The following is a 20,330-nucleotide window of genomic DNA, read 5'->3' on the forward strand; positions in this document are numbered from 1 at the left end:
CCCATGTACGAGGGATGGTGATGAAGGATGAATGGACTGCTACTTTTATTCAATCCGAAAATGTGAGCTTTTATTTATGTGATTAGTTTTGACTATTGCTGATACCTGCTAGAACTGAAAGTGTAATCCTGCAACAACATAGAAGTCTTTTGGAAAGTTCCATGACTGGTAAACGCCAGTTCTTGAAAAGCAACACAAGTACTTAGAAGTTTTCTGACGGATTCCAGGATTGGTAAGTGTCAGTGCTGGAACTTTTCTGACAGATGAGGTTGGTCAGAAAAGTTCCGAGACTTTTGACGCTAGTCCTGTAACTTTTCCGACCGATTCCAGGACTGGTATCATACCAATCCCGGAACTTCTCTGACAAACCTCATCTGTCAGAAAAGTTCCAGGACTGACATTGCTCCAGTGCAGTACAGTACTGGGACTTCACCAACAGTTGGGCTCTGTTAGAAAATCCTGTAACTTTTACCAACAGAGTAGTTCTGGTTTTGAAGGCAGTCTCGGAACTTTTCCGACTGGTCCTCTGACTGTCCTGGTAAACTTTGAGGACTGGTACAACGGCAATCATGGAACCTTTCTGATGTATCTCACAGATTGCAAACAAAACAAAAAATTACGATGAAAAGAACAGTTCTTGCATAATACTTTCGATCATTGTAAGATCCCCATTTCCTGTTTCTCTTTACGTGGGTAAAAAAATACATGTAACATCCTACAGGCTCATGATCATTACTAATAACACAACACAGATAATTCCATTCTGTTCTGGTCTCGTTAAGGCACCCACTAAGCAAGGGCGTAGGTTTGCATAGGGACGATAGGGACATAACACTACCAACTTTTTAGGATGTTCAAATTGTCCCCACCAACTTTTAAGCAACCTTATTTGCATTATATAATGACTTCAGTTACATAGGTACAGTGGGGCAAATAAGTATTTAGTCAACCACCAATTGTGCAAGTTCTCCTTCTTGAAAAGATTAGAGAGGCCTGTAATTGTCAACATGGGTAAACCTCAACCACGAGAGACAGAATGTAGAGAAAAAAAAAACAGAAAATCATATTGTTTGATTTTTAAAGAAATTATTTCCAAATTAGAATGGAAAATAAGGATTTGGTCACCTACAAACAAGCAAGATTTCTGGCTGTCAAAGAGGTCTAACTTTTTCTAACGAGGCTCCACTCGTTACCTGTATTAATGGCACCTGTTTTAACTCATTATTGGTATATAAGACACCTGTCCACATATCAGTCAGTCACACTCCAAACTCCACTATGGCCAAAGAGCTGTCGAAGGACACCAGAGACAAAATTGTAGACCTGCACCAGGCTGGGAAGACTGAATCTTCAATAGGTAAAACGCTTGGCGTAAAGAAATCAACTGTGGGAGCAATTATTAGAAAATGGAAGACATACAAGACCACTGATAATCTCCCTCGATCTGGGGCTCCGTGCAAGATCTCACCCCATGGCGTCAAAATGATAACAAGAATGGTGAGCACAAATCCCAGAACCACACGGGAGGACCTAGTGAATGACTTACAGTGAGCTAGGACCCCAGTAACAAAGGCTACTACTATCAGTAACACAATGCGCCGCCAGGGACTCAAATCTTGCACTGCCAGACGTGTCCCCCTTCTGAAGAAAGTACATGTCCAGGCCCGTCTGCGGTTCGCTAGAGAGCATTTGGATGATCCAGAAGAGGACTGGGAGAATGTGTTATGGTCAGATGAAACCAAAATAGAACTTTTTGGTAGAAACACAGGTTCTCGTGTTTGGAGGAGAAAGAATACTGAATTGCATCCGAAGAACACCATACCCACTGTGAAGCATGGGGGTTGGAAACATCATGCTATGGGGCTGTTTTTCTGCACAGGGACCAGGATGACTTATCTCTGTAAAGGAAAGAATGAATTGGGCCATGTTTCGAGAGATTTTGAGTGAAAATCTTCCGTCAGCAAGGGCATTGAAGATGACACGTGGCTGGGTCTTTCAGCATAACAATGATCCCAAACACATAGCCAGGGCAACCAAGGAGTGGCTTCGTAAGAAGCATTTCAAGGTCCTGGAGTGGCCTAGCCAGTCTCCAGATCTCAACCCCATAGAAAATCTGTGGAGGGAGTTGAAAGTCCGTGTTGCCCAACGACAGCCCCAAAACATCACTGCTCTAGAGGAGATCTGCATTGAGGAATGGGCTACAATACCAACAACAGTGTGTGAAAAGCTTGTGAAGAGTTACAGAAAACGTTTGGCCTCCGTTATTGCCAACAAAGAGTACATAACAAAGTATTGAGATGAACTTTTGGTATTGACCAAGTAATTATTTTCCACCATGATTTGCAAATAAATTCTTTAAAAATCAAACAATGTGATTTTCTATTTTTTTTTCCACATTCTGTCTCTCATGGTTGAGGTTTACCTATGTTGACAATTACAGGTCTATCTAATATTTTCAAGTGGGAGAACTGTTTTTTAGTCAACCACAATTAGTGGTTGACTAAAAAACTGTAATTCTACTGTAATTTCGATTCTTCCCATATGTTGTAAGGATAGAATTGACCCTGCCATTATTAAGTGAATTATTTTCATTATGTTCAGACTTACATTTACACTTTTTCACTTGCTAAATGTGTCATTTTTTTCCCCTCAAACGCATGTTTGATTGGAACCCCCCACCATCCCCCCTCCAACACACATACAGCACCGACAGAAATACGACAACATGCCACCTCCTCCGCCCTCTTTGAAGAGGAGGGATATTAGAAGTTTTTTTCAGTTAGCAACCACTGTAAGTAATGCGAAAAGACGAACACACCACTAATTTAGCTAATGAAAGTCCGACCTGCATCAGAGTTAGCATAACATTAAACTGTCTCAACTTGCTCACCTGCAAAACTCGAGCAGGAAGTTGCTTTTGAGAGAAGTGTCCTTCTGTATGTGTTTTCTATTGTTAACGTTAATTAAACTGTGAGATATGTAGTGAACCAAGGTTCATCCCTTTCTCCCCTATTTTCATTTTTATTTTATTCATGTTCCTTCAAGCAACCAAAGGAGCTTCCATTTTTTTTGGTTAAGTTTGGTAGTATTTTACCTGAAGTAAGGCTCAATTTTTATGTATTTTTGTGATTACCGGACTAAGTTTTTTCAGTTATATTTAATTTCTTTATTCAGACAGACAATGTTGAGCTCTTAAGACAAAAGTTTATTTTTGCGTTCCTGGACAGCTAACAGATTATTAACAAGTTTGTATTATTGTGTATGTTAATATGATTTAGTTTAGTTTAATATTGGAATTTAAATTTGCTAATAAAATCCAGACATTTATTTTGAAGGTTTTCAAAAGTTTAATTAGTTTTTAAAAGTTTAGTAGTTTTTGAAAACAATGGTTTGAATCGAATGGTGTTCAATGGTATGAAAAAGTAACTGAACCTTAAGGAATTTCTCACATTTCTGCATGAAATCACCATCAAAAGTGATCTGCTCTTTGTCAAAATCACACAGATGAAAAAACTTCTTTAACTAAAACCATCCAAACATTTATTGGTTTTTATATTTTAATGAAGATAGTATGCAAACAATGACAGAAGGGGGAAAAATAAGTAAGTGAACCATTACATTTAATATTTAATATTTATATATTTATTTAATATATTCAGAATGTGTATTTTGTTTTTCCTTAAACCATTCTGAAGTTTATTTACTCCTGTGTTTTGGATCATTGTCTTGTTGCAGCATCCATCTTCTTTTTAGCTTCAACTGTCTGACAGACGGCCTCAGGTTTTCCTGTAAAACATCCTGATAAACTTTTGAATTCATTCTTCGATTAATGATTGCAAATTGCCCAGTCCCTGAGGCAGCAAAACAGCCCCAAATCATGACGCTTCCTTCAAGGGCTGTCAAAATTAACACGTTAACGGGCGGTAATTAATTTTTTAAATAAATCATGTTAAAATATTTAACGCAATTAATGCAGGCGCGGAACAACCCACTCAAGCAATGCCGCGAACAGACTACAATGGCGCCGTTTGAAGTATATTGAGCGCTGTTATTTTCAATGTGACCGGCATTGTCAGATTGAGCAGTAAGGAAGAAAGTGGTCGAGCGAGAGAGGGGGCGAGACAGTAGAGAAAGTGTGCAGTTAGCGCAGGCTCAAGTGCTGCATCCCCCACATGCTTATGTTTTGTTAAAAAAAGTACCCACAAAAAGCCATCCAACGCCTCTCAGTGTTTATATGTACGCCGCCGTCTTCCTCAGGAGGAAATCGGACGAATCGAGCCAACTGACAATAATGAGCCAACAACAATCGCAGGTCCATAGCACCGCCAATGACCAAGAAGGGCGAATTGGTAACGCAGGCATTTATTGGAGCCGCACTATTTAATGGAATAAGCAGTGGCATCTCTTCCACAACTGTTATAACTATTGTGGCTTGCGACATTGGGAAGAATAGCTGGAGATGATCTTTTACTTAACACCATGTATTGTACTCAACGCAGAGAAGATATACCATTTGCAGCGACCACTGTGACTCATGGTTGCTCAAATTCCCATCATGCATTTGGGCAGTTAAGAACATTTAAATTGCTACAGTATCATTTGGTGAAAGCACAACAAAAATAATATTCCTATCTCTCAAAAATAAAATAATGTTCACATAAAGAAAAGCGCTCAATGCAAAGAGATCTGGCATTCCCAATCAAAATAGCTATGCAAAATAATACTCTATTCAAACATTAAGTTTAGCTCAACAAATACATTAGATGGCGATATTTAGTCGCAATGTACAAACTATCAAAATTACTATAACTTGTTCTCACATTTAAGAATTACAAGTCTTTCTATCCGTGGATCCCTTTCACAGAAAGAATGTTAATGTTAATGCCGTCTTGTGGATTTATTGTTATAATAAACAAATACAGTACTTATGTACAGTATGTTGAATGTATATATACGTCTTATCTTTCCATTCCAACAATAATTTACAGAAAAATATGGCATATTTTAGAGATGGTTTGAATTGCGATTAATTGCGATTAATTACGTTTAATTAATTTTTAAGCTGTGATTAACTCGATTAAAAATTTTAATTGTTTGACAGCCCTACTTCCTTCACCATGCTTCATGGTGGGGATGAGGTGTTGATGTTGGTGAGCTGTCCCATTTTTCCTCCACACATACGTTCTGTGCTACTCCCAAACAATTCAACTTTGGTTTCATCAGTCCACAAAATATTTTGCTGAAACTTCTGTGGAGTGTCCAAGTGCCTTTCTGCGAACATTAAACGAGCAAAAATGATTTTTTTAGACAGCAGTGGCTTCCCCCGTGGAGTCCTCCCATGAACACCATTCCTGGCCATAGTTTTACATATAGTTGATCTGTGCAGATAGATATTGGACTGTGCCAATGATTTCTGTAGGTGTTTAGCAGACATTCTATGGTTCTTTTTTACCTCTCTGAGTATTCTGCGCTGAACTCTTGGCGTCATCTTTGGTGGCCGGCCACTCCTTGGGAGAGAAGCAACAGTGCCAAACTCTCTCCATGTGTAGACAAATTCTCTGACTGTCGATCGATGAACATCCAGACTTTTAGAGATGGTTTTGCATTCTTTCCCAGCTTTATACAAACCATCAATCCTTGATCGCAGGTCTTCAGACAGCTCTTTCGACCGAGCCATGATGCACATCATACAATGCTTCTCATTAAGACAATTCTTACCGGGTGTGTGTTTTATAGTGGGCAGGGCAGCTTTAAACAAGTCATCAGTGATTGGGCACACACCTGACTGAAAATGTTTGGTAAAAATTGGTTCCAATTGCTCTTTAAGTCTCCTTAGGCAGAGGTTCACTTACTTATTTTTCCCCCTTCTGTCATTGTTTTCATGCTATACTCATTAAAATATGTAAACCTATAAATGTTTGAGTGGTTTTAGCTGAAGTAGACACTGTATTTTCATCTGTGCGATTTTGACAAAGATCATATCACATTTGATGGTGATTTTATGCAGAAATGTGAGAAATTCCAAAAGGTTCAGATATTTTTTAATACCACTGTATCACCTGAACCAATTCATATGAAAGTTAATTTAATTAGGTTCATATTCTTGAGAAATGTAGCCCTAACCCCATTCACCCAATATGTTTGCTTTTATTAATGTCCCATCTCCAGCAAAATGTGTGCATGAAGGTTAATGCTGTTATATCGTCACTACCAATGTTGAGACCAAACCTACGTCCTTGATGTGAACTCCAAGCAAACCTCTGAATTTTTACACCAACTTTTTGTCTCGTCACCATTCATCTTCAGTCCATTTGTTTGTCTTGTTAAAGTGTTCACTAGGACAGACAACGTGATGTCCTTGTGTTGCGGAAGAAGAAATGTCGAAGCAATTACACAGACATCTTGAAAACAAGCACGTGCTGCACTAATGCGTTTGAACGATTTGTTCCTATTTCTAAGCCATTTTTATATACTATGCTGTATTTAACAAAGTTCTGCTCTAGATTCCTATTCTCTCTTTAGCAAATGAATCTCTCTACTTCTCAGCTCACTTGCTGCCATTGACTGTGATGGACATCCAATCCATTTTGACTGGGAGGAGAGAATGAACGAACCCCCAGTCCGATGTACTGGATGTCCATTACCATCAATGGCAGATAATGAGTTAACATAGTCAAACATGCTGCATGTAGTATTTCCTTGTACTTTGTAATTCTTTTGCAGTCTTCTTCACTTTATATATTTCATTTTCTGTATGGTGTGCCACAAATAAAGATGCATCTTACACATTTTAAAAACGCCTGTTGACACTTTATTACGATGATGTTAGAACTTTTGTTTGTATATGACCAGTGAATTTCCTGCATGTTATATACACAGTGGGGCAAATACGTATTTAGTCAACCACTAATTGTGCAAGTTCTCCAACTTGAAAATATTAGAGAGGCCTGTAATTGTCAACATGGGTAAACCTCAACCATGAGAGACAGAATGTGGAAATAAAAGAGAAAATCACATTTGGTTTAATTTTTTTTTAAAAGAATTTATTTGCAAATCAAGGTGGAAAATAAGTATTTGGTCAGTACCAAAAGTTCATCACAATACTTTCTTATGTACCCTTTGTTGGCAATAACGGAGGCCAAACGTTTTCTGTAACTCTTCACAAGCTTTTCACACACTGTTGCTAGTATTTTGGCCCATTGCTCCATGCATATCTCCTCTAAAGCAGTGATGTTTTGGGGCTGTTTTGCGGGCTGTCGTTGGGCGACACGGACTTTCAACTCAACAGATTTTCCACAGATTTTCTATGGGATTGAGATCTGGAGACTGGCTAGGCCACTCCAGGACCTTGAAATGCTTCTTACGAAGCCACTCCTTTGTTGCCCTGGCTGTTTGTTTGGTATCATTGTCATGCTGAAAGACCCAGCCACTTCTCATCTTCAATGCCCTTGCTGATGGAAGGAGATTTTCACTCAAAATCTCTCGATACATGGCCCCATTCATTCTTTCCTTTACACAGATCAGTCGTCTGGGTCCCTTTGCAGAAAAACAGCCCCAAAGCATTATGTTTCCACCCCTATGCTTCACAGTGGGTATGGTGTTTTTTGGATGCAATTCAGTATTCTTTCTCCTCCAAACACGAGAACCTGTGTGTCTACCAAAAAGTTATATTTTGGTTTCATCTGACCATAACACATTCTCCCAGTCCTCTTCTGGATCATCCAAATGCTCTCTAGAGAACCGCAGATGGGCCTGGACGTGTACTGGCTTTAGCAGGGGGACACGTCTGGCAGCGCAGGATTGGAGTCCCTGGTGGCGCATTGTGTTACTAATTGTAGCCTTTGTTACTGTGGTCCCAGCTCTCTGTAGGTCATTCACTAGGTCCCCCCCTGTGGTTCTGGGATTTTTGCTCACCGTTCTTGTTATTGTTTTGACGCCACGGGGTGAGATCTTGCATGGAGCCCCAGATCGAGGGAGAATATCAGTGGTCTTGTATATATTCCATTTTTTAATAATTGCTCTCACAGTTCATTTATTTACACCAAGCGTTTTACCTATTGCAGATTCAGTCTTCCCAGCCTGGTGCAGGTCTACAATTTTGTCTCTGGTGTCCTTCGACAGCTCTTTGCTCTTGGCCATAGTGGAGTTTGGAGTGTGACTGACTGAATTGTGGACAGGTGTCTTTTATACCGATAATGAGTTAAAACAGGTGTCATTAATACAGGTAATGAGTGGAGCCTCGTTAGACCTCGATAGAAGAAGTTAGACCTCTTTGACAGCCAGAAATCTTGCTTGTTTGTAGGTGACCAAATACTTATTTTCCACCATGATCTGCAAATAAATTCTTTAAAAATCAAACGATGTGATTTTCTGTTTTTTCTTCAAAATTCTGTCTCTCATGGTTGAGGTTTACCCATGTTGACAATTACAGGCCTCTCTAATCTTTTCAAGTAGGAGAACTTATTTTTATATTTTTTGGAGCTGGGCAATGATTACACATTTTAATAGCAATTAATCACACGCGATCAACTATGATTACTCGAATTGTCATCCAATAATAATTTTAGTATTTTCCGTGCATTTATTTTGAAACCCACTCGAAATATGTTGACTTCGTATTTAAACGCGATGAAAATGGGTAATCATTGCCCAGCCCTAATATATTCTTTCGATAGCAAAATAACTGCGTTAGAGGGTAACTTTTAAAACCACAAAGTAATCGGTGCCCGTCCCCCTCCCTTGTTTTGTCTCGGTAGGTTCAGAATCTAGCACAGTTGAAATCCACATATCCAGCGAGCTACCAGACTATGGCGATATAGATGCTGATGAGGAATCCTTGGGGACGTCAGGGAAGCACTAGCCAACGTCACATCGCTCTAAACTACTGTTGCTGGTAAAAAAAAAAAAAAAAAAAAAAAGTACACTGGGAGATTTCTGTAGCACAGCTCATTTTCTACTTCTCTCGTGTAGCCACATACAGTAACCTTGAGAACATTAGAAGCGTGTTGTTGACTGGTAATTAAGAGATGGACGTAGTATTTTCTTGCTTATGTAGGTTCTATTTGTATTTTTTAGGGATATCACTATACTCCATGCTGCCTAGTTAATGTTTTTTGCACTTTTATTCTTATTAAATATCCAGTTTATTATTGAATGTGTTGTGAATGCACAGAAAAAAAATAGAGCTAATTACAATCTTTTTCTTTTAAGAAGACAAAAATGATTTTTTTTTTAAACATACTGTTGTAATTCTACTTACGAAAATAAATTGGTTCTGATGGTAGCTTCATAATTTGAAAATTCAGTAAGTAGAGACGCGTTTTCCATGTATATGCCCTCATCTGTTCCAAGCCCCCCAAAATTCTGACATCTTTTATAATGCATAAAAATGCATCAAAATATGTAACAAATACATGTTACAAATAGATTATTGCACAATAAACATAAAATCGTAGTTGTGCATAATATAAAAAAACAAGAATAAAGAAAAAGTTAATACACTCATGTAAAGCTGTTGCAACACTAGGGGTGAATGAAGAGGACACTGGGATACACACATACACATACAGCCGAGGTTCCTCTTAGCCAACTGGATGGCAGGAATGCTAGGCAATAGCCAATGTTGCATTCCATAAACTCTAGGAGCTGCGAGTACCAGCCATACTGTATTTTTGCCTTTTGGATTCTGAAATTTCTTAACAAGAAGCAACTGTTTGACACGGAGAATGGAAGTCTGAGTGTCCGGTTGGTCTGGGCAGTGTTAATGTTTCACATTGGAGTATGACCTACTCCCATTGTGATCATTCAACATATGTCATTTATTAAGACAAAGCAGGGAACAGGAAGGGGTTAAGGGGGAAAAGAAGGAGAGAGAGACAGAAGAAACACAACAACAAGAAATACATTGAACGTCTACACTAACTATGAATATGTTGGTGTTATCGTCAGCTAGATGTATTTCCGGTTGACACCATGTAGGGGGCCTGTTGATCAGGGAAAGAGAGTGGGGGCGGAGTCTAGAAGATAAGTGATTAGGAGGGGTGGAGTGTACACAAATCAACCCTGTGATCTAGAACCTAGTAATCGTGTGAATCCCTTGAGTGTGAGACCGTTGTCAACCCACCCTACGCCGCCCCGTCCCTCAGCCGAGGGCGCCCAATCACATCCAGCCATGCGCAAATCACATCAAACATGGAACAGCCTCTCACGCGAGCGGAGACACCATGCGGGCGCCACCCCTGTGCCACGGCCCCTCCCAGCCAACCCGCGGCCCAGCAAAGGGGCCGCCGTCACCTCCCAGGGATCCAGGGTTGTCCTGGGCCCCCATCAACCAGCTTTCAGGGATGGGATGAGGGGACGCCCACCAACCCCCACCCCCGTCCGCCCACGAGCCACAGTCGCAGCCCCCAACCAGCACGGCACATCGCAGGAACGTCAGCGGCCCACCAAGCCCAGGGCAAGGCAGGGCCCCCTGCCAGAGCAGGCAACACCCAGGCGACACACCGGCATCCAGCCAGTGACCCGTGCCGGAGCGCAGGGTGGGTACGCAGGCAGAGAAGCGAGGGGAAGACGGAAGCAGGAGAACGTCGAGGAGGGGCTGCGGTGTGACACGAGATCGGATCCCTGACCTACCCCCATTCCCGCGGCCGGCAGCCCAGGCAGAGGGGAGGCCCTGCCTGGGAGCCACGCCAGAAAAAAAGTGTGGGACCCACCTACCACCCTATTACTGTGGCTGCCAGGTCCCCGACTGGCAGCCATTAGCCAGCACAGTATGGGATTGTGTGGGGAGGGTAGTGCAGTGTATGCATTAAAATAGGAGAGCTCGGCTTGGGGCAGCGGGACCGCTTCATGGATTTTCTACCCAGCCGCCCATCCCACCACCCTTTGCTGGAGCTCCTCCATGGAGTATGATCTGCGTTGAGGCGTGTCTTAACCTGAAAATTCTGTATGTAGAGATGTTCTTAAGTAGAGGTACCACTGTAAATCAAATACAAAAAATGTTTATGAAATTGAATTGACTTGAGCATTATGGTTGAAAATATTGTGAGCATGATAATGGGAGGGAAAAAAATGCAACTACTACCCAAAAGTTTACAATACCTTTTTTTTTTTTTGTTTGTTTTTTTGCTGTGATTACAGATTTTGTTAATTGTAGAAAAAAAAAAACATTTTAAGTTTCAAATTATTTTTTAGAGTGGATTTGCTCATTTCTCTTGAAATAATTTGTTTTGTTTTAGTTTTAAATACATTTGGTTATACAGTATTTCAGGTGCAGGACTAAAAAGTTTAAAATTCAAAAGACTAATATTTCTCAACTTTTATATGATACTGATGAATACAATTTAGAATGAAAAGAAATCAATGAACCTAAAAAAGGTGTGTCCAGAACATTTTTTGGGGAAAATAATTTTCCTTTGCGTTGTTTTCATTCATCTTCCGCTTATCCTTAGAGAGGTCGAGAGGGTCATCCCAGCTAATAATATACATACAGTGGTAGTGGTACCTCGACATACGATCGCTGCAACACAGGAACTTTTCAAGATCCGACGCAAAATTTGACTCGCCATGTGTTTCTACATCCGATGACATGCTTGAAATACGATTTATGATGGACGAGCAGCGGATTTTCTTGTGAGAGCAATCAACATGGGTTACAACTCGGGCTGTCAAAATTATCGCGTTAACAGGCGGTAATTATTTTTAATTAATCATGTTAAAATGTTTGACGCATTTTACGCACATGCCCCGCTCAAACAGATTGAATGACAGCACAGTATCATGTCCACTTGTTGTGCTTTTGGTGTTTAGTTGCCCTCTGCTGCCGCTTGGCTGCGACTGATTTTATGGGTTTCAGCACCCATGAGCAGTGTGTAATTACTGACATCAACAATGGCGAGCTACTAGTTTATTTTTTGATTGAAAATTTTACAAATATTATATAAAACGAAAACATTAATATAAAATTTCCATAACTTGTACTAACATTTATCTTTTAAGAACTACAAGTCTTTTTCCATCCATGGATTGCTTTAACAGAATGTTAATAATGTCAATGCCATCTTGTTGATTTATTGTCTTAATAAACAAATACAGTACTTATGTACAGTATGTTTAATGTATATATCCGTCTTGTCTTATCTTTCAATTCCAACAATAATTTACAGAAAAATATGGCATATTTTATAGATGGTTTGAATTGCGATTAATTACGATTGATTTTTAAGATGTGATTAACTCGATTAAAAATTTTAATCGCTTGACAGCCTTAGTTACAACAATGTTAATGTAGGTGGTAAAAAAAAGGAAAAAGCTGAGGCTTACCAATGAAATGTAGATGGAAATGATAAAAAGATATGAGCATGGGGTGCGCACCCGTGAACTGGCTCAACAATACGGACGGTCAATGCTCTATGATCTCGGCGGTCCTCCTCTGTCTTTATGAGTTGAGCTGACAATTATTATGACTGTAAAATCCACAGAAATCTCTAGCTACGTCAGGTTTTTAAATATTTCAGAACTTGTGCAACACAATATGCCTACTGTCTGCCGCAGCTGTCCTCCCAGTCCGACACGTCAGCCACGCGGTGGGTTCAGGTACGCCATGCAAAAATATATCTGCCACATTAAAACCCGATTTGTTAAGTTTTTACAGGTATCATCATTTTTATTATTACGATTATTATATTATTCCGATTTTTTTTCATTATTCATTTGTTTTGCACTGTGTAATTGCTATTTGCAATAGTACCAGCAGTATTTATCAAGGATTTGGTGTAGGTTTTGGGGCTGTGGAACGAATTAATGGAATTATAATGTATTTTTATGGGAATATCCTGCTCGACATACGACCATTTCAACTTACAAACAAGGTCCTGGAACGAATTAAATTCGTATGTAGATGTACCACTGTATTTTGAAAATAAATTGAACTATTTTACCAAACCATAATGTACAGTAAAAACAAAAAAGGAGCTAAATCAAACAATAAATTACAATGAATTTGAGTTTACATTTAGTATGCAATAGTGTGGCTATCAGCCTATCATCTTGTAACATTAGAAAGGATTGCCTCTCAATATTTTTTCCCCATTAGTCAGTAGTTTTCTCACAACCCGATGTGCATGTTGATTTAACAGATAACTTTTATTTTTAAATAAATGACACCATTGAAAGCACAAGTGTTCTGATATCAAAATAGAGTGATTTATTTGAGACACTGAACAACTTTGAATGTTTAGTCTTGAAACAGGTGACCACACCCTGGACCAGGGTGCGCTAGAGACATAGTAATAGTAGCTGTCACAGCGTTTCATCCACATTGGCCAGCAAACCCACAGCCCAATTTCTCAGTCTGACACAGACAATAATGGCTCTGAAAAAGTCCCCAAAAACCATGGACAACCCATTGACATCCTATTGTGACACCTGATGAGGAAAAAAAATAAGGGAAAATGTCTGCCTTTCACTTCCAGGAAAGCAAAAAACAAAAAAAAAACAAAAAAAATCAAACCCACCTTGAGGAATTTTTGTTTTTCAAAAAGTGCACTTCATGTTGTTTGAGCGCAAGTTGACAAACGAAATGGAAGCAAAAAATTTTGGGGGGTTCAGATTGGACGCTTCAGTAGAATCAGCGCAGGGAAAAAGTGCTCAAAACGCAAAAATGTGGAAAACTGTGCGTTGGAATTTGGTGGGTGTGGCTTTGTTTAGCCCATTCAACACACGATGTGAAGACGCAACCGAGCGACACGTGATGATTCCATAAATTTGGCAGTTTGTGCCTCGACTGGGAAAAAAGGAGTTTGGAATTAAAAAGCGGCCATAAGCGAGCCCCTAACGTGACGTCAATAAGGTGTACTGTATATAAACATATATACACAGTATATAAGTCTGTGTATTAATCTAATTTACATATCTTTACATTCTTTACATGTACATCCAAAAAAGGGCAAAATTCTCTTCGTAAACCACACTTTTCCACACATTTTTTTTGTCCGTGTTGTTTCCAATTGTCGGGCCGGTTCAGGAGGTTTGGGAACGGCAACGCTCCACCTTTTTGCACTTTCAATAAGTCCGTCTGCGAGGGTGGTCGAGGTTTTGCTAGCGTCGCTCGCCCCCGCCGCGAATTCTACGAGTCTTCCTTCCGTCAGCGGCCGCCTCTCGGTTAGGTCGTCTTTCCTGTCGAGCGGCCGAACCGTGGCGGGAGGGGGCCAGTGGCAGTGCATCCTTATGAGATACCTCGACATAAAACGGGAGTTGGAAGTACCTCCGGTGTTGTCGAAGCACGTCCGACAGCGTGAATGGCCGCTCCTTCATTTTCTGTTGTTGCTCCCGTGAGTTCTTTTTTTCTTGAATTTAACTCGGTGGACTGCCATGCCCCCCCCACCCCCACAGAGGGGCAACGAGAACGTTTGCTGATGTCTTAAGAAGGCAGTCTGCTGCACATTCCGACGATTGGCCATCCAACGCTGCTATTTCCGGAGGTCCAGAACGCATACCTGAAGCGAGAAATGGCATGTGGATGCCAGTTAGGAGAGATTTGGCAACTATTGTCTTTGAGATGCAAGAACAATTTGATTAAGTACAAGCATCCCAGTGTTCTGTTGTCAGTACACAGTTCATCTTAAAGGGACAGGCAACACCTTCATCATGCACATCCCAGCTGGAAGTATCTTGTATAATAAATAAATAAATTAAAAAAAAAAACCCAGAATTTAATTTGTCTAAACTTTGTGTAATAGTGAAGAAAAATATAAATAAACACCAGTATCTCTGGTAATTGAGGCAAACGTTTTATCAATGATGGTGCCATTTCAGCCAATCAAATGCGAGGTTGCCAGATTGCCCACCTGTCCCCATAACATCATTAATACTCATTTTCATATACAACTGTGTTTAGGTCTATCAGTGTGTGCGCGTATAAATGCCATCATAAGATAGCTGTGCTCGTAAGCCAGGTTTTATTTGTGTGTGTGTTGAAACATTCTTTTCTCCATTATCAGAGGTCTACGTAATTTGCCATTAGCGTACTTAAATACTTTAAGCAACCGTATTTCACGTGAAGGTCACTTATACAAGGTGCGAGCCGTCCCTTTATGCTTTTTTACTTTGAACCATAGACTTCATAATGTAATTACATGACACATTCCCCATTCATAGCGTCACGCCTTCCCGAAGGGGGCCGTCCGACACACCGCTTCATTTATTAGCAGTCGGTCACATGCAGCGATCTAACACCGGCGTCAAGTTGAAAAAGTACGAAAGCTGTACTGCATACAAACAGGAAGGATTGTCTCAGGAGTGATTTGTTCAAGGATTCAAGGTAATTATTAGATTTTTCGTACCATGCATGCATTTTGGAACATTGTGAAAAAAATCAATGGGAGGAATTGGCCGCTACAGAATTGGCATTATACTTCACAATACTTACGTAAAATTAATGCTACCTGCACGTTTTTTTTTTTTTTTTTTTTTTGCTTTTAACTATATTGCCAAATGTATCACATTTGATACACCTAAAATTTAATGATTTTGAGACTAATTCAGAATTTTGACATTTCTTTTTGGAAAAAAAAAATGATGGATGCAATTCAAAACATGCATCTGCAGGTTCCATGAAAAAAACAAACAGGATTTAGAAAGGGTTACAGATATCTGAGCGCTTATTACACATATTGATTTTGACTTTTCTTTTTACAAATTTGAAAAAAAGGTTTCATTAGGACCTTATTTTTCAATTTTTGTGATTCTCTCATGATTGCTTCATATTGCTGGCATTAAAGGGTTAAACAAAAATCGAGACTCTTTTATGTCCATATCTATAAAGAATTCAGGGATTTAAGCATTTATTCACAAGAATTTTCAACGGAAAAAGAACTTTGTTTACATTTGGCGGCTGCCAATTTCCTTACTGACTAGCCTCATAGTTCGCAACATTTACATAAAATAAATGCTATCTGCACGTTTTTTTGTTGTTGTTGCTTTTAACCAATAATCTAGACTGTTTTACGTTCATATTTATAAAGAATTCAGGGATTTAAGCATTTAGTCACAAGAATTTTCAACTGAAAAAGCTCTTTGTGTTTCCACTCGGTCAGCTTTGACGGAGATAAGCCCCCTATGAATCGGCCCCATGTCCCGTCAATACATTATGAAGTCTATGTTTGAACAATCAAATATCACAAATGTTGTGCTGCAGGAAATTACAGGAAAACATCTGACATGAGAGCAATTTTGCATCCACTATTGTCTGTGTGTGCGTTTGTACGCCGATTTCTACCATTAATTGAATTGAACCAAGGATGTTCCCCTTTGAACTTCAAGTTTTTAAACAATAATAACTCTTTAGCTGCTATTGACAACAATAGACGTCGAATCCATTTTGGCTGGCAGTGATTGATTATAGATCGAGTGACGTATTCATTTATTGATCATTTAAAAGGTGCAGGATGTAGGCTTGATGGCCAAAGATCGTACTGCAACTAGATCAAAATATTGACTAGCATAAAATGCCCTCCCCCTTGGAGTTGCCAGAATACCACTTCACATTGGAGAACCTGCAGGAAATGAATTGTGGCAAGCCTCTGCAGAAGGTACAGTGGTATGAAAAAGTATCTGAACCTTTGGTAATTTCTCACATTTCTGCATAAAATCACCATCAAATGTGATCTTTGTCAAAATCTCACAGATGAAAAAACACTGTGCTTCAATTAAAAACTAAAGATGCACCGATACCGATGCTGGTATCGGCAGGGGACGCCGATCCAGCCCGAAATGGTGGTATCCGTATCGGCGAGTACCAACAAAGACGGCGCCGATACCATTTACCGGTCCATTATTATAACATTTGACCGCAGCCTTTTTTTTTACCTCCTGGCGCTCACTACACTCTGTCTCTGTGTTGTGTGATGACACGTGAACACCAAGCAGCCATCGCTATTGGCCTGCCCCAGACCAATGAGGGCGGGCCAATAGCCACTCCTAACCAATGACAAGGCCGCTTTTTCATATGGAGGAAACACAAACCAGGAGAAATGGCGGCGGTCGGGAAGTGTTTCAAAATAGAAATCCCGTCGATTAAAATCAATGACTGCATGCAAGATTTACGGCCTGAAAGTTTCGAGACGTGGAGTTAAATCGGCCGATTTCAATACCTCGAACCTGATAAAACATTTGAAGACGAAATGTGAACGAACACAACGAGTTTGAGCCTGCAAGAGCAGGAGTGGTATCCAGAGGAAGGGCGCTGGACCGGAGCAACAATCTCTGGTCAGTTCACTATTTCTACTTTACTTTTATTGTGTTTCACTGAAAGAAATGCCGCAGTAATTTGGGAACTGTTTCCAAAGGAGGGTTGCCACCTTTCAGAAATAGAAATAAAGGACTCCCTCCTCCCGAAAAAAGGAGGCTAATAGAGAGACGGGATGCTGTGGTCAATTATTATTACTTATAATTGTTAGCGTCCGCAAATGCGGAAAAAAGGTTGGAACTCGAAGCAGACAACAAGCAGGGGATATGTATAAGGGTTTAATGATTGCAAACAAAATACAACACGCAATCGCGGGATAGAAGAAATAACAAAAGGAGTCCGTGACAGCAGGTCGACGGAGCTCAATACTACAAACTCGAAGGTTAACTAAGACGATAGGCAGCGAGCCAAAAAGTCAAAATAAAAACACTCAAATACCTGCACAGGGTAGAGGTTACAAACGAGTACAGCACACTAACAGAAAAAAAACAATGCAGGGGCGTAACAAGCAAATGTAGCGAGACTATAGTGCGAGATGTCAAATGGCGATCAGCAAGGCAAATATCTCGGCAGCCTTCTCTGAGATCACCCGTGCTTAAATGCTGCGTTGATGAGCCTGCATTGGATTCAGGTGCGACGTCAGGAACGCCCCCACTAACAGCCCAGCAACAAGACACAATCTAACCAGCAGCAGAATGTGACAATAATTTCATGAAAGTTGCACTGTTTGGCCTTTGAGAGGTTTAAAAAGGTTTATTCAGTTCATTCTGAGTTTATTATTATGATTTTTTTTTTTAATGTAGCACTATTTTGGCCTTTGAGAGCCAAAGGTTTATTCAACTATTGTCTACTTGGGTTCAGTAGACTATTCACTTTGTGCTAGTCTTTTTCCTATTTTGCAAAGGTAAGCAACAGCCTGACAAAGCCTTGATAGCAATGATTTCACATCCAATTATGTAGCTCTTTGAGAAAAAAAAAAAAAAATAAAAAAAAATATATATATATATATATAAACGGGGTGGTATCGGTATGGTATCGGTATCGGCCGATACGGCACAGCCAGGTATCGGTATCGGGGCCAAAAAATTGTATCGGTGCAACACTACTGAAAACCCCCAAATATTTATAGGTTTTCATATTTTGATGAAGATAGTATGCAAACAATGACAGAAGGGGGAATAATGAATAACCATCACATTTGATATTTTGTTGCCCCCCACCCCCTTGGTTTCATCAGTCCACAAAATATTTTGCCAAAACGTCTGTGGAGTGTCCAAGTGCATTTTTGCGAAGATTAAACGAGCAACAACGTTTTTTAGACAACAGTGGCTTGCTCCGTAGAGTCTTCCCATGAACACCTTTCTGTGCCATAATTTTACATATACAGGACTGTCTCAGATAATTAGAATATTGTGATAAAGTTCTTTACTTTCTGTAATGCAATTAAAAAAACAAAAATGTCATACATTCTGGATTCATTACACATCAACTGAACTATTTCAAGCCTTTTATTATTTTAATATTGCTGAATTTGGCTTACAGCTTAAGAAAACTCAAAAATCCTATCTCAAAATATTAGAATATCATGAAAAAGTATACAAGTAGGCTATTCAACTAATCACCTGAATCATCTAATTAACTCGAAACACCTGCGAGGGTTTCCTGAGCCTTAAAAACACTCAGCTTGGTTCAGTAAACTAAATCACAAGTATGGGGAAGACTGCTGATCTGACTGCTGTCCAGAGGACCATCATTGATACCCTCCATCAGGAGGGTAAGACACAAAAAGAAATTTCTCAAAGAGCAGGCTGTTCACAGAGTGCAGTTTCAAAGCATATCCACAAAAAGTCTGTTGGAAGGGAAAAATGTGGCCGGAAACGCTGCACAACCAAGAGAGATGACCGCAGCCTTAACAAAATTGTGAAGAAGAGCCGCTTCCAGAATTTGGGGGAGCTTCAAAGACAGTGGGCTGAAGCTGGAGTCCTGGTATCAAAAGCCACAGTTCACAGACGTGTCCGGGAAATGGGCTACAATAGCCGTATTCCCATGGTCAAGCCACTTCTGAACTCAAGACAACGGAAGAAGCGTCTGACTTGGGCTATGGAGAAGAAGCACTGGACAGTTGCAGAGTGCTCCAAAGTCCTCTTTTCAGACGAAAGCAAGTTTTGCATTTCATTTGGAAGTCAAGGCGCCAGAGTCTGGAGAAAGGCTGGAGAGGAGCAAAATCCAAGTTGCTTGAAATCCAGTGTGAAGTTCCCACAGTCAGCAATGGTTTGGGGAGCCATGTCAGCTGCTGGTGTTGGTCCACTGTGTTTCATCAAGTCCAGAGTAAATGCAACTGTGTACCAAGAGATTTTAGAGCACTACATGCTTCCATCTGCTGAAAAGCTCTATGGAGATGAGGATTTCATTTTCCAGCATGATCTGGCACCTGCCCACAGTGCCAAAACCACCAGTAACTGGTGCACTGACCATGGCATCACTGTCCTTGATTGGCCTGCTAATTCCCCTGACCTGAACCCCATCGAGAATTTGTGGGGTATAGTTAAGAAGAAGATGAAAGACACCAGACCTACAAATGCAAATGAGCTGAAGGCCGCTATCGAAGCATCCTGGGCATCAATAACACCTCAGCAATGCCACAGGCTGATTGCCTCCATGCCACGCCGGATTGATGCAGTAATCCGTGCAAAAGGATTCCCAACCAAGTACTGAGTGCATCAATGGACATTTTCAAATGTTTGATTTAGTTTTGCTGTTATAAAATTATTTTTTTACTTGGTCTGAGGAAGTATTCTAATTTTTTGATATAGGATTTTTGAGGTTTCTTAAGCTGTAAGCCAAAATCAGCAATATTAAAATAATAAAAGGCTTGAAATAGTTCAGTTGATGTGTAATGAATCCAGAATGTATGACATTTTTGTTTTTTTAATTGCATTACAGAGAGTAAAGAACTTTATCACAATATTCTAATTTCCTGAGACAGTCCTGTAGTTGATGTGTGCAGAGAGATATTGGACTGTGCCAGTGATTTCCGTAAGTCTTTAACAGACATTCTAGGGATCTTTTTCACCTCTCTGAGTAT

At 40.1% G+C, this 20,330-nt stretch overlaps 2 protein-coding genes across 3 annotated transcripts in view; one reads left to right on the plus strand and one right to left on the minus strand.

Moving 5' to 3' along the window:
* The window catches only part of LOC130927137 (G-protein coupled receptor 143-like), a 30,083-nt gene extending 20,753 nt beyond the window's left edge, over positions 1–9,330 (plus strand). The window contains exon 9 of the mRNA XM_057852723.1: positions 8,757–9,330. Within this exon, the coding sequence (XP_057708706.1) occupies positions 8,757–8,860 (104 nt within the window). The 3' untranslated portion in view covers positions 8,861–9,330. The remainder of the gene's footprint in view (positions 1–8,756) is intronic.
* A 3,363-nt stretch (positions 9,331–12,693) lies between these two features.
* The window catches only part of LOC130926786 (F-box-like/WD repeat-containing protein TBL1X), a 92,852-nt gene continuing 85,215 nt past the window's right edge, over positions 12,694–20,330 (minus strand). For both annotated transcript variants that reach the window (XM_057852015.1, XM_057852016.1), the window contains one exon: positions 12,694–14,495. In XM_057852015.1, the coding sequence (XP_057707998.1) occupies positions 14,469–14,495 (27 nt within the window). In that variant the 3' untranslated portion in view covers positions 12,694–14,468. The remainder of the gene's footprint in view (positions 14,496–20,330) is intronic.

Source organism: Corythoichthys intestinalis, chromosome 12, assembly GCF_030265065.1.
Source record: "Corythoichthys intestinalis isolate RoL2023-P3 chromosome 12, ASM3026506v1, whole genome shotgun sequence".
Taxonomy (NCBI): domain Eukaryota; kingdom Metazoa; phylum Chordata; class Actinopteri; order Syngnathiformes; family Syngnathidae; genus Corythoichthys; species Corythoichthys intestinalis.